This window comes from Gobius niger, assembly GCF_951799975.1.
Source record: "Gobius niger genome assembly, chromosome: 4".
Lineage (NCBI taxonomy): Eukaryota > Metazoa > Chordata > Actinopteri > Gobiiformes > Gobiidae > Gobius > Gobius niger.
The window spans coordinates 232,352-255,693 of NC_136855.1; the positions used below are offsets into that span (position 1 = coordinate 232,352).

At 44.8% G+C, this 23,342-nt stretch overlaps 1 protein-coding gene across 1 annotated transcript in view; it reads left to right on the forward strand.

The window, feature by feature from the left end:
- Positions 1-11,847: 11,847 nt before the first annotated feature.
- Positions 11,848-23,342, forward strand: part of adamtsl5 (ADAMTS like 5) — a gene marked incomplete at its 5' end in the record, with an annotated part of 20,263 nt that continues 8,768 nt past the window's right edge. Inside the window, 5 exons of the mRNA XM_079555492.1 lie at positions 11,848-12,285; positions 15,439-15,593; positions 16,103-16,163; positions 16,718-16,823; positions 20,527-20,654. Of these exons, the coding sequence (XP_079411618.1) occupies positions 11,848-12,285; positions 15,439-15,593; positions 16,103-16,163; positions 16,718-16,823; positions 20,527-20,654 (888 nt within the window). The remainder of the gene's footprint in view (positions 12,286-15,438; positions 15,594-16,102; positions 16,164-16,717; positions 16,824-20,526; positions 20,655-23,342) is intronic.

The following is a 23,342-nucleotide window of genomic DNA, read 5'->3' on the forward strand; positions in this document are numbered from 1 at the left end:
CTCAGTTCTTCTCAGTTACTCTCAGTTATTCTCAGTTACTCTCAGTTACTCTCAGTTATTCTCAGTTACTCTCAGTTATTCTCAGTTACTCTCAGTTATTCTCAGTTACTCTCAGTTCTTCTCAGTTACTCTCAGTTATTCTCAGTTACTCTCAGTTCTTCTCAGTTACTCTCAGTTATTCTGTTACTCTCAGTTACTCTCAGTTATTCTCAGTTACTCTCAGTTATTCTCAGTTATTCTCAGTTACTCAGTTACTCTCAGTTACTCTCAGTTACTCTCAGTTATTCTCAGTTATTCTCAGTTACTCTCAGTTATTCTCAGTTATTCTCAGTTACTCTCAGTTACTCTCAGTTATTCTTAGTTACTCTCAGTTATTCTCAGTTATTCTCAGTTACTCTCAGTTACTCTCAGTTATTCTTAGTTACTCTCAGTTATTCTCAGTTATTCTCAGTTACTCTCAGTTATTCTCAGTTATTCTCAGTTATTCTCAGTTACTCTCAGTTATTCTTAGTTACTCTCAGTTATTCTCAGTTACTCTCAGTTACTCTCAGTTACTCTCAGTTATTCTCAGTTATTCTCAGTTATTCTCAGTTACTCTCAGTTATTCTCAGTTACTCTCAGTTACTCTGTTATTCTCAGTTACTCTCAGTTATTCTCAGTTACTCTCAGTTATTCTCAGTTACTCTCAGTTACTCTCAGTTACTCTCAGTTACTCTCAGTTACTCTCAGTTATTCTCAGTTACTCTCAGTTACTCTCAGTTATTCTCAGTTACTCTCAGTTACTCTCAGTTACTCTCAGTTATTCTCAGTTATTCTCAGTTACTCTCAGTTATTCTTAGTTACTCTCAGTTACTCTCAGTTACTCTCAGTTACTCTCAGTTATTCTTAGTTACTCTCAGTTATTCTCAGTTACTCTCAGTTATTCTCAGTTACTCTCAGTTACTCTCAGTTACTCTCAGTTACTCTCAGTTATTCTCAGTTATTCTCAGTTACTCTCAGTTACTCTCAGTTATTCTCAGTTACTCTCAGTTACTCTCAGTTACTCTCAGTTACTCTCAGTTATTCTTAGTTACTCTCAGTTATTCTCAGTTATTCTCAGTTACTCTCAGTTACTCTCAGTTACTCTCAGTTACTCTCAGTTATTCTCAGTTACTCTCAGTTACTCTCAGTTACTCTCAGTTATTCTTAGTTACTCTCAGTTATTCTCAGTTACTCTCAGTTACTCTCAGTTATTCTCAGTTATTCTCAGTTACTCTCAGTTATTCTCAGTTACTCTCAGTTATTCTCAGTTACTCTCAGTTACTCTCAGTTATTCTCAGTTACTCTCAGTTATTCTCAGTTACTCTCAGTTACTCTCAGTTACTCTCAGTTATTCTCAGTTATTCTCAGTTACTCTCAGTTATTCTTAGTTACTCTCAGTTATTCTCAGTTATTCTCAGTTATTCTCAGTTACTCTCAGTTATTCTCAGTTACTCTCAGTTACTCTCAGTTACTCTCAGTTACTCTCAGTTACTCTCAGTTACTCTCAGTTACTCTCAGTTACTCTCAGTTATTCTCAGTTATTCTCAGTTACTCTCAGTTATTCTCAGTTATTCTCAGTTATTCTCAGTTATTCTCAGTTATTCTCAGTTACTCTCAGTTACTCAGTTACTCTCAGTTACTCTCAGTTACTCTCAGTTACTCTCAGTTACTCTCAGTTATTCTCAGTTACTCTCAGTTATTCTCAGTTACTCTCAGTTACTCTCAGTTATTCTCAGTTACTCTCAGTTATTCTCAGTTACTCTCAGTTACTCTCAGTTACTCTCAGTTATTCTCAGTTATTCTCAGTTACTCTCAGTTATTCTCAGTTACTCTCAGTTACTCTCAGTTACTCTCAGTTACTCTCAGTTATTCTCAGTTACTCTCAGTTACTCTCAGTTACTCTCAGTTACTCTCAGTTATTCTCAGTTACTCTCAGTTATTCTCAGTTACTCTCAGTTATTCTCAGTTACTCTCAGTTATTCTCAGTTATTCTCAGTTACTCTCAGTTATTCTCAGTTACTCTCAGTTACTCTCAGTTACTCTCAGTTACTCTCAGTTACTCTCAGTTATTCTCAGTTACTCTCAGTTACTCTCAGTTACTCTCAGTTATTCTCAGTTACTCTCAGTTACTCTCAGTTATTCTCAGTCATTCTCAGTTACTCTCAGTTACTCTCAGTTATTCTCCACCTGGTTCTGACTTCTGAAGGGAGGGGGAGAGTTCAGCTGCTGAGTTTTGGATCGGGGGCGGGGCTTGTACAGCCACACTAGAGGGCGCTGTTTGCTTGTCCTGTTTTATATGATCAGCTTCTAAAGTGCTCAGGGTTATTTGTCACGTGGGGATAAACGTGGGAAATGATGTGTTTGGTGTTTTTATGTTTGGTTTTTTTTACACCTCATTATTAAACGAACTTATTGTCCTTTTATCTCAAAAAGTCAAAATGTCGCGATAACGAAAAACGAACCAGTGGTTTTGTTGTGTTTAAAGGTGAAAGGTCAAAGGTCATTAAACGGTCGAACCACAGTGGGAGCAGATGTGCTTCTTGGCTGATCCGGTTCCTCCTGATCCGGGTTCTCTGTCCATGTAAACGCAGCGCCTCCAGATGTTTTGCTCGGACTCTTCTCGCCCTTTAAGTTCACGCGGAGCCTCGTAAACTCCACCTTTCCAGGGGCGGCCGCTGATTGGCCGCCGCTGGCGCCAGGAATGCATCTGTTTCAGGTGAAGCTTCAGACGCAGCGGGACGTTCCTCTGAGCACAGCCGGACACGGAGCTCCTCCGCGCGGCCTCAGCCTGTCCTCCGCCGCGCTCTGAGCTCCAGGACCCGGGCTTCAGTCCGCAGACCGCCCCGGGGACCGCGCGCCTCCCCGCGTGCGCTGTGACGGAGCACGCGCGCGCACTGTTTACCTGCGGCGCGTGCGCGCGTGGATCTTGGCCGTGACCGTGAGCGCGCTTTGGTTTTACGCACAGACTTTGGAGACGCCAGGGGCCCCAGGATGAGCGGGGGCCCGCGGGACACGGGCCTGAGGGAGCAGCCAGGGGCCCCGGACACCCAGCCTCCTCCTGCCGCGCTCTGAGCTCCTGAGGCCGGGGTCAGAGCCTCCTCCTGCCGCCCTCTGGAGCTCCTGCGCCGCAGCTGCTGCACCATGAGGTGAGTCACGGACACAAAGTTCAGTCTTATCTCAGTGTTTAGACTGAGAGCAGAGCCTTCACCTCCGGGACACTGAGACTCGAGTGTCTCTGTCCTGAGTGTGCGCGTGTGTGTGTGTGCGTGTGTGTGTGTGTGTGTGTGCGTGTGTGCGCGCGCGCTCCCGCACCCTGATGAGCCGCCGTTGGCGCTGAGTCAAAGGGAAACTATTTTCTGTAATTATTTCTGTTCCAGCGGCGAGAGGCGGGACTTTACAGTTATACTGCAGCCTTTACTCTCTTTACTCTCGTTACTCTCTTTATTCTCTTTACTCTCTTTACTCTCTTTACTCTCGTTACTCTCTTTACTCTCGTTACTCTCTTTACTCTCTCTACTCTCTCTACTCTCTCTACTCTCTACACTGTTTACTCTCTTTACTCTCGTTACTCTCGTTACTCTCTTTACTCTCTCTACTCTCTTTACTCTCTTTATTCTCTTTACTCTCTTTACTCTCTTTACTCTCTTTACTCTCTTTACTCTCTTTACTCTCTCTACTCTCTTTACTCTCTTTATTCTCTTTACTCTCTCTACTCTCTACACTGTTTACTCTCTTTACTCTCGTTACTCTCGTTACTCTCTTTACTCTCTCTACTCTCTACACTGTTTACTCTCTTTACTCTCGTTACTCTCGTTACTCTCTTTACTCTCTCTACTCTCTTTACTCTCTTTATTCTCTTTACTCTCTTTACTCTCTTTACTCTCGTTACTCTCTTTACTCTCTTTACTCTCTTTACTCTCTTTACTCTCGTTACTCTCGTTACTCTCTTTACTCTCTCTACTCTCTTTACTCTCTTTACTCTCTTTACTCTCGTTACTCTCGTTACTCTCTTTACTCTCTTTACTCTCTTTACTCTCTTTACTCTCTTTACTCTCTTTACTCTCTTTATTCTCTTTACTCTCTTTACTCTCTTTACTCTCTTTACTCTCTTTATTCTCTTTACTCTCTTTACTCTCTTTACTCTCTTTATTCTCTTTACTCTCTTTACTCTCTTTACTCTCGTTACTCTCTTTACTCTCTTTACTCTCTTTACTCTCTTTATTCTCTTTACTCTCTTTACTCTCTTTACTCTCTTTACTCTCTTTATTCTCTTTACTCTCTTTACTCTCTTTACTCTCGTTACTCTCTCTACTCTCTCTACTCTCTACACTGTTTACACTCTTTACTCTCTTTACTCTCTTTACTCTCTTTACTCTCTTTACTCTCTTTACTCTCTTTATTCTCTTTACTCTCTTTACTCTCTTTACTCTCTTTACTCTCTTTACTCTCTTTATTCTCTTTACTCTCTTTACTCTCTTTACTCTCGTTACTCTCTTTATTCTCTTTACTCTCTTTACTCTCTTTACTCTCTTTATTCTCTTTACTCTCTTTACTCTCTTTACTCTCTTTATTCTCTTTACTCTCTTTACTCTCTTTACTCTCTTTACTCTCTTTACTCTCTTTACTCTCTTTACTCTCTTTATTCTCTTTACTCTCTTTACTCTCTTTACTCTCGTTACTCTCTTTACTCTCTTTACTCTCTTTACTCTCGTTACTCTCGTTCCTCTCTTTACTCTCTTTACTCTCTTTCCTCTCTTTCCTCTCTTCACCCTGAGGCTCGTGCTCTGATAAACAGGATAAATCTTTATTTAAACTAATCCGTTGCTCCTGTGACTCGTTTATAAAGTTGACTTTATTCAGAGCAGCTGAACCTGAACCTTTAGGGATAAAATAAACCAAAAACACACAAACCACATTATTATGATCCAGCCTGTCTGACCCCAGCACCTTTTCTACAGTGAGGCTTTACCCAAATCCAAAGGCTTCTTCGACAAAGCGTCAACAATAAACAAGCGACAACAACATGGCTGAGACATGATGGAAAACGTGACACAAACGTAGGTCTTAGCTTTCAAATGAGGCGTTCCTCTGACATAGTAATCAATCTCAGACCTGGGATGATCAGTTTCAGGTTAAGCCCAGTTAAGGTAAAAACTACTGAAAAAGGATGTTCCACTTTATTAAGCAGATCATCATTTTCAAGCAATAAGGGAAAGAAAAAGGATCTTTCTGCTGATGAAAAGCGTGAAATAGTTGAATGTCTTGGTCTAGGTATGAAAACCTTTGATATTTCATGAAAGATGAAGTGTAATCATCGAACTGATAACAGATTTGTGGATGATTCAGACACACTCGGGTTTGTGCAGATAAAGGCACAATGAGGACGGTTTCTGCCAGACAAACACATCAGATTAAGAGAAGACATTCAACTATTTCACACTTTTCATCAGCAGATCCTTTTTCTTTCCCATATTGCTTGAAAATGATGATCTGCTTAATAAAGTGGAACATCCTTTTTCAGTAGTTTTTCCCTTAACTGGGCTTAACCTGAAAACTGATCATCCCAGGTCTGAGATTCATGTCAGTGATTCAAAGCCTGAGACAAAAAAAACCATCCATGAGTTTTTACATTTATGACACTGAATTACAATTTGCATAGTAATTGTTAACACAGTGTAGATTCGGGTAAAGCGGAACTAGAGAAAATCCGCTTGTTTAAGGCGGGGTTAAGAGAACTGTGATCATCATCATCCTCGGCCTGTTTTTCAAATGACTCCTGGACGATCGAGGTGTGTTTGACGTCAATGGTTCAGACCTCAACAATTTAAATTTGAAAAAGTGAGCAATAAAATAGAGAATATCAGGCCTTTGTTTTAACAGAGGTTTATATTTAAGTTCTGTTGGTTTAAGTGATGAAAACATTTCCCTGAATCCGTCCTCCTCTGACCTGCTCTGGTCTGGTCTCAGTCTCAGTCTCAGTCTCAGTCTCAGTCTCAGTCTCAGTCTCAGTCAGAGTCAGAGTCAGAGTCAGAGTCAGAGTCAGAGTCAGAGTCAGAGTCAGAGTCAGAGTCAGAGTCTGGGTGTAGTTTGTTTTGATCTGAAGCAGGTTTTTTCTTGCGGCGACGAACAAACTCCTGCTGCAGTGAATGACCTCAGACCCTTTCAGTGTTTATCCTGTTGTACAGAGTCGGCGAGGACACTTTAACTCTTGTGTTCCGCTAACAAACTCTACTGCTTATGTTACGTTAGTGTCATTTTCTGCCCCATTGACTCCTTTATAAACTCACTTTTTCATGCTCTGCCGTCACACTTTACAATCAGACATTCAGGATTATTTGTGGTTTCTTCTGATCTGAGGAAACATTTCTGATTATTGCACTTCAACCTGAAGCATTTACCCTGAAAATGCATTTTCAATGCATTTCTATGGGAAAAACCTAATATCACATACATCCTGGGCTTGAACATCCTCCACACACCTACACCCGACATAATATCTCGTTCCACCGACATAATATCTCGTTCCACCGACATAATATCTCGTTCCACCAACATAATATCTCATTCCACCAACATAATATCTCGTTCCACCGACATAATATCTCGTTACACCAATATAATATCTCGTTACACCAACATAATATCTTGTTCCACCGACATAATATCTCTTCCCCCGACATAATATCTCATTCCACCAACATAATATCTCATTCCACCAACATAATATCTCGTTCCACCGACAAAATATCTCGTTACACCAATATAATATCTCGTTACACCAACATAATATCTCGTTCCACCGACATAATATCTCGTTCCACCGACATAATATCTCGTTCCACCAACATAATATCTCATTCCACCAACATAATATCTCGTTCCACCGACATAATATCTCGTTACACCAATATAATATCTCGTTACACCAACATAATATCTCGTTCCACCAACATAATATCTCGTTCCACCAACATAATATCTTGTTCCACCGACATAATATCTCTTCCCCCGACATAATATCTCATTCCACCAACATATTATCTCATTCTACCAACATAATATCTCATTCCACCAACATAATATCTCGTTCCACCAACATATTATCTCATTCTACCAACATAATATCTCATTCCACCAACATAATATCTCGTTCCACCAACATATTATCTCGTTCCACCAATATAATATCTCGTTCCACCAACATCATTTCTCATTCTACCGACATAATATCTCATTCCACCAACATAATATCTCGTTCCACCGACATAATATCTCGTTCCACCAACAGAATATCTCATTTTACCAACATAATATCTCGTTCCACCAACATAATATCTCGTTCCAAGAACAGAATATCTCATTCTACCAACATAATATCTCGTTCCACCAACAGAATATCTCGTTCTACCAACATAATATCTCGTTCCACCAACATAATATCTCGTTCCACCAACATAATATCTCGTTCCACCAACAGAATATCTCGTTCCACCAACATAATATCTCGTTCCACCAACAGAATATCTCATTTTACCAACATAATATCTCGTTCCACCAACATAATATCTCGTTCCAAGAACAGAATATCTCATTCTACCAACATAATATCTCGTTCCACCAACATAATATCTCGTTCCACCGACATAATATCTCGTTCCACCAACAGAATATCTCATTTTACCAACATAATATCTCGTTCCACCAACATAATATCTCGTTCCAAGAACAGAATATCTCATTCTACCAACATAATATCTCGTTCCACCAACATAATATCTCGTTCCACCAACATAATATCTCGTTCCACCGACATAATATCTCATTCCACCAACATAATATCTCGTTCCACCAACATAATATCTCGTTCCAAGAACAGAATATCTCATTCTACCAACATAATATCTCGTTCCACCAACAGAATATCTCGTTCTACCAACATAATATCTCGTTACACCAACATAATATCTCGTTCCACCAACATAATAACTCGTTTCCACCAACATAATATCTCGTTACACCAACATAATATCTCGTTTCCACCAACATAATATCTTGTTCCACCAATATTATATCTCGTTCCACCAACATAATATCTCGTTCCACCGACATAATATCTCGTTACACCAACATAATATCTCGTTCCACCAACATAATATCTCGTTCCACCAACATAATATCTTGTTCCACCAACATAATATCTCGTTCCACCAACATAATATCTCGTTCACCCGACATAATATCTCGTTCCCCCGACATAATATCTCGTTCCACCAACATAATATCTCGTTCCACCAACATAATATCTCGTTCCACCAACATAATATCTCGTTCCCCCGACATAATATCTCGTTCCCCCGACATAATATCTCGTTCCCCCGACATAATATCTCGTTCCACAAACATAATATCTCGTTCTACCAACATAATATCTCGTTCCACCGACATAATATCTCGTTCCACCGACATATTATCTCATTCCCCCGACATAATATCTCGTTCTACCAACATAATATCTCGTTCCACCAACATAATATCTCGTTCCACCAACATAATATCTCGTTCCACCAACATAATATCTCGTTCCCCCGACATAATATCTCGTTCCACCAACATAATATCTTGTTCCACCAACATAATATCTCGTTCCACCAACATAATATCTCGTTCCACCAACATAATATCTCGTTCCCCTGACATAATATGTCGTTCCCCCGACATAATATCTCGTTCCACCAACATAATATCTCGTTCCACCAACATAATATCTCGTTCCCCCAACATAATATCTTGTTCCACCAACATAATATCTCGTTCCACCAACATAATATCTTGTTCCACCAACATAATATCTCGTTCCACCAACATAATATCTCGTTCCACCAACATAATATCTCGTTCCACCAACATAATATCTCGTTCCACCAACATAATATCTCGTTCCACCAACATAATATCTCGTTCCCCCGACATAATATCTCGTTCCACCGACATAATATCTCGTTCACCCGACATAATATCTCGTTCCCCCGACATAATATCTCGTTCCACCAACATAATATCTCGTTCCACCAACATAATATCTCGTTCCACCAACATAATATCTCGTTCCCCCGACATAATATCTCGTTCCACCGACATAATATCTCGTTCCCCCGACATAATATCTCGTTCCCCCGACATAATATCTCGTTCCACAAACATAATATCTCGTTCTACCAACATAATATCTCGTTCCACCGACATAATATCTCGTTCCACCGACATATTATCTCATTCCCCCGACATAATATCTCGTTCTACCAACATAATATCTCGTTCCACCAACATAATATCTCGTTCCACCAACATAATATCTTGTTCCACCAACATAATATCTCGTTCCCCCGACATAATATCTCGTTCCACCAACATAATATCTTGTTCCACCAACATAATATCTCGTTCCACCAACATAATATCTCGTTCCACCAACATAATATCTCGTTCCCCCGACATAATATCTCGTTCCACCAACATAATATCTTGTTCCACCAACATAATATCTTGTTCCCCCGACATAATATCTCGTTCCACCAACATAATATCTCGTTCCCCCGACATAATATCTCGTTCCACCAACATAATATCTTGTTCCACCAACATAATATCTCGTTCCACCAACATAATATCTCGTTCCACCAACATAATATCTCGTTCCCCCGACATAATATCTCGTTCCACCAACATAATATCTTGTTCCACCAACATAATATCTTGTTCCACCAACATAATATCTCGTTCCACCAACATAATATCTCATTCCCCCGACATAATATCTCGTTCCACCAACAGAATATCTCGTTCCCCCGACATAATATCTCATTCTACCAACATAATATCTCGTTCCACCAACATAATATCTCGTTCCACCAACATAACATCTCGTTCCACCAACATAATATCTCGTTCCCCCGACATAATATCTCGTTCCCCCGACATAATATCTCGTTCCCCCGACATAATATCTCGTTCCCCCGAAATAATATCTCGTTCCACCCACATAATATCTCGTTCCACCCACATAATATCTCGTTCCCCCGACATAATATCTCGTTCCACCCACATAATATCTCGTTCCCCCGACATAATATCTCGTTCCACCGACATAATAACTTGTTCCCCCAACATAATATCTCGTTCCCCTGACATAATATCTCGTTCCACCGACATAATATCTCGTTCCCCCGACATAATATCTCGTTCCCCAACATAATATCTCATTATACCAACATAATATCTCATTATACCAACATAATATCTCAATATACCAACATAATATCTCAATATACCAACATAATATCTCGTTTCACCAACATAATATCTCGTTCCCCCGACATGATATCTCGTTCCACCGACATAATATCTCGTTCCCCCAACATAATATCTCGTTCCCCAACATAATATCTCATTATACCAACGTAATATCTCGTTCCACCAACATAATATCTCATTCCCCCGACATAATATCTCGTTCCACTGACATAATATCTCATTATACCAACATAATATCTCATTATACCAACATAATATCTCGTTCCCCCAACATAATATCTCGTTCCCCAACATAATATCTCATTATACCAACGTAATATCTCGTTCCCCCGACATAATATCTCATTCCCCCGACATAATATCTCGTTCCACCGACATAATAACTTGTTCCCCCGACATAATATCTCGTTCCCCAACATAATATCTCATTATACCAACATAATATCTCATTCCACCAACATAATATCTCATTCCACCAACATAATATCTCATTATACCAACATAATATCTCGTTCCCCCAACATAATATCTCGTTCCACCGACATAATATCTCATTATACCAACATAATATCTCATTATACCAACATAATATCTCATTATACCAACATAATATCTCATTATACCAACATAATATCTCATTATACCAACATAATATCTCGTTCCACCAACATAATATCTCATTATACCAACATAATATCTCATTATACCAACATAATATCTCGTTCCCCCGACATAATATCTCGTTCCACCGACATAATAACTTGTTCCCCCGACATAATATCTCGTTCCACCGACATAATATCTCGTTCCCCAACATAATATCTCATTATACCAACATAATATCTCATTCCCCCGACATAATATCTCGTTCCACTGACATAATATCTCATTATACCAACATAATATCTCATTCCACCAACATAATATCTCATTATACCAACATAATATCTCGTTCCCCCGACATAATATCTCATTATACCAACATAATATCTCGTTCCCCCGACATAATATCTCGTTCCACCGACATATTATCTCGTTTCCCCGACATAATATCTCGTTCCACCAACATAATAACTTGTTCCCCCGACATAATATCTCATTCCCCCGACATAATATCTCGTTCCACCGACATAATAACTTGTTCCCCCAACATAATATCTCGTTCCCCCGACATAATATCTCGTTCCACTGACATAATATCTCGTTCCACCAACATAATATCTCGTTCCTCTGACATAATATCTCATTCCCCGAGATGATATGAGTATAGAAATGACAACTTCCATCGAGTCCCTTTTAAAGAACAAATCTTTAAAGTCTGGCCCCAGGTTGAGAACCGCTGCTTTATGTGGTGGAGGCTAACCACTCTGCCACTGTGTTTTAGACGGACGACCTTTGAGCTCACCTCCATTTTACTGACGTCCTTCTTGCTGCTAAACCCCGCCTCCTGCCAACAGGTAAGCCCCGCCCCAGAGACACGCCTTACCTATGTGATCAGGCCAATCAGTATACAGTATGATAAAGAAAAGCGTTGAACATTTACACGGACCCGGTCCAGGACCCAGGCCAAACAAGGACTGGTCCAGGACCCAGGCCAAGCAAGGACTGGTCCAGGACCCAGGCCAAGCAAGGACTGGTCCAGGACCCAGGCCAAACAAGGACTGGTCCAGGACCCAGGCCAAGCAAAGACTGGTCCAGGACCCAGGCCAAGCAAGGACTGGTCCAGGACCCAGGCCAAACAAGGACTGGTCCAGGACCCAGGCCAAGCAAGGACTGGTCCAGGACCCAGGCCAAGCAAGGACTGGTCCAGGACCCAAACCAGGACCCAGGCCAAGCAAGCACTGGTCCAGGACCCAGGCCAAGCAAGCACTGGTCCAGGACCCAAACCAGGACCCAGGCCAAACAAGGACTGGTCCAGGACCCAGGCCAAACAAGGACTGGTCCTGGGCTCAGGTCACGAGTCGACTCTAATCCTCTTTAATCCGCTCTAATCCTGACGGAGTTAGACTTTAATGAGCCTCAGCCATTCTCTCAGTTTCACCTGAAAACAGAACATGGGAGAGAGGGGGGAGAGAGGGGGGAGAGAGAGAGGGGAGAGAGAGGGGGAGAGAGGTAGAGAGGGAGGGAGAGGGGGGAGTGTAAAAATAACTGCTTAATCGCAGCTCTGATGAGTTTTTTTAAATAAAGGTCCGGTTTATTGAAAGTACAGGGAAAGGTATGAGGCACATGCCTGGGGGGCATCTCTTAAGAGAGACGACCCCTCAGTTTGACATCGTGGCCTCACACGAAATGACTGTCCCTCGACACAAGGGTTTTAATTAGTGCTGTCGAACAATTCAAATATTCAATCGTGATTAACAGCATGAATGTCATAGTCAACTCATAGTTAATCGCAAATGAATCGCTCATTTTTATCTTTTCTAAATGTCCCTTGAATTATCATTTTAAAACTCTAATACTTCTGTTAATCAAAAGGTCGGGTTAGAAAGCACACTTATTGTTCTTATTTTTTTCCTTACATTGTTTTAAACATGAAGTTCATTCTTATCCATGAATGACTCTCAAAGTAATTGTCAGATTCTTCTAGCTTTTTACTGGACGTGAGATGAGCTCTGGACCCAGAACACAGCCCTGAGGAAGAACAGCTCTAGACCCAGAACACAGCCCTGAGGAAGAACAGCTCTAGACCCAGAACACAGCCCTGAGGAAGAACAGCTCTAGACCCAGAACACAGCCCTGAGGAAGAACAGCTTTAGACCCAGAACACAGCCCTGAGGAAGAACAGCTCTAGACCCAGAACACAGCCCTGAGGAAGAACAGCTTTAGACCCAGAACACAGCCCTGAGGAAGAACAGCTTTAGACCCAGAACACAGCCCTGAGGAAGAACAGCTTTAGACCCAGAACACAGCCCTGAGGAACAGCTTTAGACCCAGAACACAGCCCTGTGGAAGAACAGCTCTAGACCCAGAACACAGCCCTGAGGAAGAACAGCTTTAGACCCAGAACACAGCCCTGAGGAAGAACCGCTTTAGACCCAGAACACAGCCCTGAGGAAGAACAGCTCTAGACCCAGAACACAGCCCTGAGGAAGAACAGCTCTAGACCCAGAACACAGCCCTGAGGAAGAACAGCTTTAGACCCAGAACACAGCCCTGAGGAACAGCTTTAGATCCAGAACACAGCCCTGAGGAAGAACAGCTTTAGACCCAGAACACAGCCCTGAAGAAGAACAGCTTTAGACCCAGAACACAGCCCTGAGGAACAGCTCTAGACCCAGAACACAGCCCTGAGGAAGAACAGCTTTAGACCCAGAACACAGCCCTGAAGAACAGCTTTAGACCCAGAACACAGCCCTGAAGAAGAACAGCTTTAGACCCAGAACACAGCCCTGAGGAACAGCTCTAGACCCAGAACACAGCCCTGAAGAACAGCTTTAGACCCAGAACACAGCCCTGAGGAAGAACAGCTTTAGACCCAGAACACAGCCCTGAAGAAGAACAGCTTTAGACCCAGAACACAGCCCTGAGGAACAGCTCTAGACCCAGAACACAGCCCTGAAGAACAGCTTTAGACCCAGAACACAGCCCTGAGGAAGAACAGCTTTAGACCCAGAACACAGCCCTGAGGAAGAACAGCTTTAGACCCAGAACACAGCCCTGAAGAACAGCTTTAGACCCAGAACACAGCCCTGAGGAAGAACAGCTTTAGACCCAGAACACAGCCCTGAGGAAGAACAGCTTTAGACCCAGAACACAGCCCTGAGGAACAGCTTTAGACCCAGAACACAGCCCTGAGGAAGAACAGCTTTAGACCCAGAACACAGCCCTGAGGAAGAACAGCTTTAGACCCAGAACACAGCCCTGAAGAACAGCTTTAGACCCAGAACACAGCCCTGAGGAAGAACAGCTTTAGACCCAGAACACAGCCCTGAGGAAGAACAGCTCTAGATCCAGAACACAGCCCTGAGGAAGAACAGCTCTAGATCCAGAACACAGCCCTGAAGAACAGCTCTAGATCCAGAACACAGCCCTGAGGAAGAACAGCTCTAGATCCAGAACACAGCCCTGAAGAACAGCTCTAGATCCAGAACACAGCCCTGAAGAACAGCTTTAGACCCAGAACACAGCCCTGAGGAAGAACAGCTTTAGACCCAGAACACAGCCCTGAGGAAGAACAGCTCTAGATCCAGAACACAGCCCTGAGGAAGAACAGCTCTAGATCCAGAACACAGCCCTGAAGAACAGCTCTAGACCCAGAACACAGCCCTGAGGAACAGCTCTAGACCCAGAACACAGCCCTGAGGAAGAACAGCTTTAGACCCAGAACACAGCCCTGAGGAAGAACAGCTTTAGACCCAGAACACAGCCCTGTGGAAGAACCGCTTTAGACCCAGAACACAGCCCTGTGGAACAGCTTTAGACCCAGAACACAGCCCTGTGGAACAGCTTTAGACCCAGAACACAGCCCTGTGGAACAGCTTTAGACCCAGAACACAGCCCTGTGGAAGAACAGCTTTAGACCCAGAACACAGCCCTGAGGAAGAACAGCTTTAGACCCAGAACACAGCCCTGAGGAAGAACAGCTCTAGACCCAGAACACAGCCCTGAGGAAGAACAGCTTTAGACCAAGAACACAGCCCTGTGGAAGAACAGCTTTAGACCCAGAACACAGCCCTGAGGAAGAACAGCTTTAGACCCAGAACACAGCCCTGAGGAAGAACAGCTTTAGACCCAGAACACAGCCCTGTGGAAGAACAGCTTTAGACCCAGAACACAGCCCTGAGGAAGAACAGCTTTAGACCCAGAACACAGCCCTGAGGAACAGCTTTAGACCCAGAACACAGCCCTGAGGAAGAACCGCTTTAGACCCAGAACACAGCCCTGAGGAAGAACAGCTTTAGACCCAGAACACAGCCCTGAGGAAGAACAGCTCTAGACCCAGAACACAGCCCTGAGGAGGAACAGCTTTAGAACCAGAACACAGCCCTGAGGAACAGCTTTAGACCCAGAACACAGCCCTGAGGAAGAACAGCTCTAGACCCAGAACACAGCCCTGAGGAGCTCCGTCCTGGCCCCGCCTCTTAATAACACTCATGTTTCTTTCAGAGCTCTGCTCCCCGCCCCTGGCCCCGCCCCTGGCCCCGCCCCTGGTCCGGTCCTGGGCGGGGGCTGAACGAGTGGGGGTCCTGGGGGGTGTGGTCTGTGTGCTCTCGCTCCTGTGGGGGCGGGGCTTCAGTCCGCTCTCGCACCTGCATCACCAGGTGAGTCCCGCCCACTTCAGGAAGTGTAGGTAAACAACCATGAGTCTAAAACATGTACATTAGGCAAACTAAAACATGTACATTAGGTAAACTAAAACATGTACACCAGGCAAACTAAAACATGTACATTAGGTTAACTAAAACATGTACATTAGGTTAACTAAAACATGTACATTAGGCAAACTAAAACATGTACATTAGGTAAACTAAAACATGTACATTAGGCAAACTAAAACATGTACATTAGGCAAACTAAAACATGTACATTAGGCAAACTAAAACATGTACATTAGGTTAACTAAAACATGTACATTAGGCAAACTAAAACATGTACATTAGGTAAACTAAAACATGTACATTAGGCAAACTAAAACATGTACATTAGGCAAACTAAAACATGTACATTAGGCAAACTAAAACATGTACATTAGGTTAACTAAAACATGTACATTAGGCAAACTAAAACATGTACATTAGGTTAACTAAAACATGTTCTCTCTGTCTGACAGGAGCCCAGTGGGACGCCCGTGTTCAGGAGAACCTCGACAATACAAGATCTGCAACACCAAGGTACTACTACTACTACTACTACCACTACTGCCACTACTACTACTACTACCACTACTACCACTACTACTACTACTACCACTACTACTACCACTACTACCACTACTACTATCACTACTACTGCCACTACTACTACTACTACCACTACTACCACTACTACTATCACTACTACTGCTACTGCTACTGCTACTGCTACTACTACTACTAATACTAATGCTAATACTACTACTACTGCTAGTACTACTAATACTAATACTAATACTACTAATACTACTACTACTACTGCTATTACTAATACTAATACTAATACTATTACTACTACTACAGCTGTAACTGCTAGAACACTTTATTATAATAATAATAATACTCACTATTGCGCTTTACAAACCTGTGTTTCTCTGCACTGTCGTCATTATTCAGTCACTCCATGCTCGTGATGGTAAGCGACTGTTGTAGCCACAGCTGCCCTGGGGCAGACTGACGTAATCGACGCAACCAATCTGTGTCATTAGCCCCTCCCACAACCACTCACTGCATGACCTCTGTCTCTGTGCCAGGCCTGTCCGCCGGGCGCCGTGGACTTCAGGGAGCTGCAGTGTCAGGCCTTTAACCACCGCCCCCTGGTCTCAGGCTCCGCCTTCACCTGGATGCCCTTCCACTCAGGTGAGCCCCTCCCTCCTCTGGTTAACTTCAGGTGAGCCCCTCCCTCCTCTCGTTAGCTTCAGGTGAGCCCCTCCCTCCCCTCGTTAGCTTCAGGTGAGCCCCTCCCTCTTCTCGTTAGCTTCAGGTGAGCCCCTCCCTCCTCTCGTTAGCTTCAGGTGAGCCCCTCCCTCCTCTCGTTAGCTTCAGGTGAGCCCCTCCCTCCCCTCGTTAGCTTCAGGTGAGCCCCTCCCTCTTCTCGTTAGCTTCAGGTGAGCCCCTCCCTCCTCTCGTTAGCTTCAGGTGAGCCCCTCCCTCCTCTCGTTAGCTTCAGGTGAGCCCCTCCCTCCCCTCGTTAGCTTCAGGTGAGCCCCTCCCTCCTCTCGTTAGCTTCAGGTGAGCCCCTCCCACCTCTCGTTAGCTTCAGGTGAGCCCCTCCCACCTCTCGTTAGCTTCAGGTGAGCCCCTCCCACCTCTGGTTAGCTTCAGGTGAGCCCCTCCCTCCTCTCGTTAGCTTCAGGTGAGCCCCTCCCTCCTCTCGTTAGCTTCAGGTGAGCCCCTCCCTCCTCTCGTTAGCTTCAGTTGAGCCCCTCCCACCTCTGGTTAGCTTCAGGTGAGCCCCTCCCTCCTCTCGTTAGCTTCAGGTGAGCCCCTCCCTCCTCTCGTTAGCTTCAGTTGAGCCCCTCCCACCTCTGGTTAGCTTCAGGTGAGCCCCTCCCACCTCTGGTTAACTTCAGGTGAGCCCCTCCCTCCTCTCGTTAGCTTCAGGTGAGCCCCTCCCTCCCCTTGTTAGCTTCAGGTGAGCCCCTCCCACCTCTGGTTAGCTTCAGGTGAGCCCCTCCCTCCTCTCGTTAGCTTCAGGTGAGCCCCTCCCTCCTCTCGTTAGCTTCAGTTGAGCCCCTCCCACCTCTGGTTAACTTCAGGTGAGCCCCTCCCACCTCTGGTTAACTTCAGGTGAGCCCCTCCCACCTCTGGTTAACTTCAGGTGAGCCCCTCCCTCCCCTCGTTAGCTTCAGATGAGCCCCCGCTCTCTCGTTAGCCGTTAGCTTCAGATGAGCTCCCGCTCTCTCGTTAGCCGTTAGCTTCAGATGAGCCCCCGCTCTCTCGTTAGCCGTTAGCTTCAGATGAGCCCCCGCTCTCTCGTTAGCCGTTAGCCTCAGATGAGCCCCCGCTCTCTCGTTAGCCGTTAGCTTCAGATGAGCCCCCGCTCTCTCGTTAGCCGTTAGCTTCAGATGAGCCCCCGCTCTCTTGTTAGCCGTTAGCTTCAGATGAGCCCCCGCTGTCTCGTTAGCCGTTAGCTTCAGATGAGCCCCCGCTCTCTTGTTAGCCGTTAGCTTCAGATGAGCCCCCGCTCTCTCGTTAGCCGTTAGCTTCAGATGAGTCCCCGCTCTCTCGTTAGCCGTTAGCTTCAGATGAGCCCCCGCTCTCTCGTTAGCCGTTAGCTTCAGATGAGCCCCCGCTCTCTCGTTAGCCGTTAGCTTCAGATGAGCCCCCGCTCTCTCGTTAGCCGTTAGCTTCAGATGAGCCCCCGCTCTCTCGTTAGCCGTTAGCTTCAGATGAGCCCCCGCTCTCTCGTTAGCCGTTAGCTTCAGATGAGTCCCCGCTCTCTCGTTAGCCGTTAGCTTCAGGTGAGCCCCCGCTCTCTCGTTAGCCGTTAGCTTCAGATGAGCCCCCGCTCTCTCGTTAGCCGTTAGCTTCAGATGAGTCCCCGCTCTCTCGTTAGCCGTTAGCTTCAGATGAGCCCCCGCTCTCTCGTTAGCCGTTAGCTTCAGATGAGCCCCCGCTCTCTCGTTAGCCGTTAGCTTCAGATGAGCCCCCGCTCTCTCGTTAGCTGTTAGCTTCAGATGAGCCCCCGCTCTCTCGTTAGCCGTTAGCTACAGATGAGCCCCCGCTCTCTCGTTAGCCGTTAGCTTCAGATGAGCCCCCGCTCTCTCGTTAGCCGTTAGCTTCAGATGAGCCCCCGCTCTCTCGTTAGCCGTTAGCTTCAGATGAGCCCCCGCTCTCTTGTTAGCCGTTAGCTTCAGATGAGCCCCCGCTCTCTCGTTAGCCGTTAGCTACAGATGAGTCCCCGCTCTCTCGTTAGCCGTTAGCTTCAGATGAGCCCCCGCTCTCTCGTTAGCCGTTAGCTACAGATGAGTCCCCGCTCTCTCGTTAGCCGTTAGCTTCAGATGAGCCCCCGCTCTCTCGTTAGCCGTTAGCTTCAGATGAGCCCCCGCTCTCTCGTTAGCCGTTAGCTACAGATGAGTCCCCGCTCTCTCGTTAGCCGTTAGCTTCAGATGAGCCCCCGCTCTCTCGTTAGCCATTAGCATCAGATGAGCTCCTCCCTCCTCTCGTTAGCTTCAGATGAGCCCCCGCTCTCTCGTTAGCCGTTAGCTTCAGATGAGCCCCCGCTCTCTCGTTAGCCGTTAGCTTCAGGTGAGCCCCCGCTCTCTCGTTAGCCGTTAGCTTCAGATGAGACCCTCCTTCCTCTCGTTAGCCGTTAGCTTCAGATGAGCCCCCGCTCTCTCGTTAGCTTCAGATGAGCCCCCGCTCTCTCGTTAGCCGTTAGCTTCAGATGAGCCCCTCCCTCCTCTCGTTAGCCGTTAGCTTCAGGGCTCTTGAACACGTCAGACATGGTCAAACTGTTTAAAGGTTTATTTCAGCGACACACGGTGAGCTCTTCGGGGAATCAAACAGGAAACAGGCGTTAGCTACGGGAAGTTAGCATCATGCTGCTATGACACTTTCCGATTATCTTGTGGCTTCAGGGTTATCTGCACATATGCTTTGTCCAGGCGACTGGGAACTGGGATTTTCACATGACAACAGTTCAGGCTGGTAAAGGATTGGTAAAAACGATCCGCTGAGCATGTATCTGCCGAAGAAACATCATATAACGTTAGCATGTTATTAGCTAACTGTTGTAGCCATAACAATCACAGAAATGTCTTTATCTCGGAGCTTGTTCCCACAAACATTTTGTTCCCGCCGAAACCCGTTTAAACTGAACGTTCCCTCCCCCACACATGAGTTGGTAAGCCGGGCACAAATAGTGACGTACGGGGAGGTATGTTTAGTTCTTTTCTGGTTCAAAAACCTTCAAAAATAGTCTGAATCGAGCTGAGAAAACCTCCACTTGCTAATTCATTTGTCTTTGGTTTGTAGCTGTTTTATCTCCTGTTTTCTGCTCTAAAGGAATTGTCCCATGTGGGATTAAATAAAGTTGAATGAACTGAACTTTTCATGGCATTTATGTCCTTCCTGTGGTTTCTCCGTCATTAGCATTTAACTCTGAGACAAGCTAACCTTTGAGGTCGATGGTGGACAGCAGCTGAAAACATCTGGATCCTTCATAATCTGTGATGTTTGAGGCTAAATCCCAGTTTCCTGAACGTAGCTCATGATGCTAACGTCAAATGAAGATGAAATACTGTCCACTCCAGTCTTTAAAGTGACTTCAAAACATCGTTAACACAATTATATTTCAGATTTTATGAAAGTTATACCCCATTTTTTCTTTGATGTTTATAGTTTCACTTCCTTCTCGGACACTGACAGGAAGTGACATAGGTAGAGTCAAACTGTTGCCGTGCCGACCACGTTATGTCGATGGGAAATGAGTCAAACTTTACCTCAGTCTATGTCACTTCCTGTTTGCAGCTTCAAAATTCAAATGAAAATAACTTTGCTGCTTCACTGACGCATAATGGTAATTGTGACTTGCTAACAGCGCCCTCTTGTGTCTCAGGTTCAGATCCCTGTGTTCTATCGTGTCTGGCCGTGGGACACAGGTTTTATTTGAACTTTGGGAAAGTTCTGGACGGAACGGCGTGTGGATCTGACCCTGGATCAGTCTGTGTGAGCGGCCGCTGTCTGGTCAGTATATACTTATCTTTGTACTTATACTGCAGTATTACTCTGGTCAGTATATACTTGTCTTTGTACATATACTGCAGTATTACTCTGGTCAGTAACTATACTTATCTTTGTACTTATACTGCAGTATTACTCTGGTCAGTAACTATACTTATCTTTGTACTTATACTGCAGTATTACTCTGGTCAGTATATACTTGTCTTTGTACTTATACTGCAGTATTACTCTGGTCAGTAACTATACTTATCTTTGTACTTATACTGCAGTATTACTCTGGTCAGTAACTATACTTATCTTTGTACTTATACTGCAGTATTACTCTGGTCAGTATATACTTATCTTTGTACTTATACTGCAGTATTACTCTGGTCAGTAACTATACTTATCTTTGTACTTATACTGCAGTATTACTCTGGTCAGTATATACTTGTCTTTGTACTTATACTGAAGTATTACTCTGGTCAGTAACTATACTTATCTTTGTACTTATACTGAAGTATTACTCTGGTCAGTAACTATACTTATCTTTGTACTTATACTGAAGTATTACTCTGGTCAGTAACTATACTTATCTTTGTACTTATACTGCAGTATTACTCTGGTCAGTAACTATACTTATCTTTGTACATATACTGCAGTATTACTCTGGTCAGTAACTATACTTATCTTTGTACATATACTGCAGTATTACTCTGGTCAGTAACTATACTTATCTTTGTATATATACAGCAGTCGCACTCTGGTCAGTTGAGTACTTTTACTTGTATGTATACAGCAGTAGTACTCTGGTCAGTTGAGTACATATACTTGTATGTATACTGCAGTAGTACTGCTGTAGTACTTACCTGAGGAGGCCTCTGAGGCTCAAAACATTTACATTTGCCCCTAAAGTGTAAAATACACAGAACATTCCTGAAATCTGCCCGGCAACAGCCCTCTCTCTCCTCCTATTACGGCCTGTGTGTTCGCTCGCCCTTCAGACCCTTTTAAACTTTATCCTCAGACTCTTTGGCAGCTCCGTGTGGATATAAACAGGCGTGTGCGCGTGCGTTTGCGTGTCGTGGCAGTTGTTCTTTGGCCTCGGTGGCTCAGTGGTTATCTGTGACATCGTGTCCTTGGGCAGGACACTTCATGTAAACGGCGTGCTATGGAGGTTTCCATAGCGACAGAGATGTTTACTTCCTGTTGTGGAGACCGTTATCAGCTGCGGAGTCCGCCCGGCGACAGCCACATTCCAGCGCTCTGATTGGTCCGATTAAAGATAGACCCGGATCAGAGGAGAGACTCTTTTATCTGCAGTGGTTCCCAAAGGGAGGGTCGCGCCACATTCTTTCACTGTGGTCTCAAACAAAAAACATCATTCAATGTTTCCTCAGCTTTATTTAAACCGAACTCTGAACATTATTCACATGTCGGTGCTGAGGATATAGGTCATTATATAAAGTGTATAATATGTGTGTGAGACCCCGGGCTGTGACCTGGTCCTGGGCTCAGGCCTCTCTACAGACGCCTGTATAAAGTGTATAATATGTGTGTGCAGACCCCGGGCTGTGACCGGGTCCTGGGCTCGGGCCTCTCTACAGACGCCTGTATAAAGTGTATAAAGTGTATAACATGTGTGTACAGACCCCGGGCTGTGACCTGGTCCTGGGCTCAGGCCTCTCTGCAGACGCCTGTATAAAGTGTATAAAGTGTATAACATGTGTGTACAGACCCCGGGCTGTGACCTGGTCCTGGGCTCAGGCCTCTCTGCAGACGCCTGTATAAAGTGTATAAAGTGTATAATATGTGTGTACAGACCCCGGGCTGTGACCTGGTCCTGGGCTCGGGCCTCTCTGCAGACGCCTGTATAAAGTGTATAATATGTGTGTGCAGACCCCGGGCTGTGACCTGGTCCTGGGCTCAGGCCTCTCTGCAGACGCCTGTATAAAGTGTATAATATGTGTGTGCAGACCCCGGGCTGTGACCTGGTCCTGGGCTCGGGCCTCTCTGCAGACGCCTGTATAAAGTGTATAAAGTGTATAATATGTGTGTACAGACCCCGGGCTGTGACCTGGTCCTGGGCTCGGGCCTCTCTGCAGACGCCTGTATAAAGTGTATAAAGTGTATAATATGTGTGTGAGACCCCGGGCTGTGACCTGGTCCTGGGCTCGGGCCTCTCTGCAGACGCCTGTATAAAGTGTATAATATGTGTGTGAGACCCCGGGCTGTGACCTGGTCCTGGGCTCGGGCCTCTCTGCAGACGCCTGTATAAAGTGTATAATATGTGTGTACAGACCCCGGGCTGTGACCTGGTCCTGGGCTCGGGCCTCTCTGCAGACGCCTGTATAAAGTGTATAAAGTGTATAATATGTGTGTACAGACCCCGGGCTGTGACCTGGTCCTGGGCTCAGGCCTCTCTGCAGACGCCTGTATAAAGTGTATAATATGTGTGTACAGACCCCGGGCTGTGACCTGGTCCTGGGCTCAGGCCTCTCTGCAGACGCCTGTATAAAGTGTATAAAGTGTATAATATGTGTGTGAGACCCCGGGCTGTGACCTGGTCCTGGGCTCGGGCCTCTCTGCAGACGCCTGTATAAAGTGTATAATATGTGTGTGAGACCCCGGGCTGTGACCTGGTCCTGGGCTCGGGCCTCTCTGCAGACGCCTGTATAAAGTGTATAATATGTGTGTACAGACCCCGGGCTG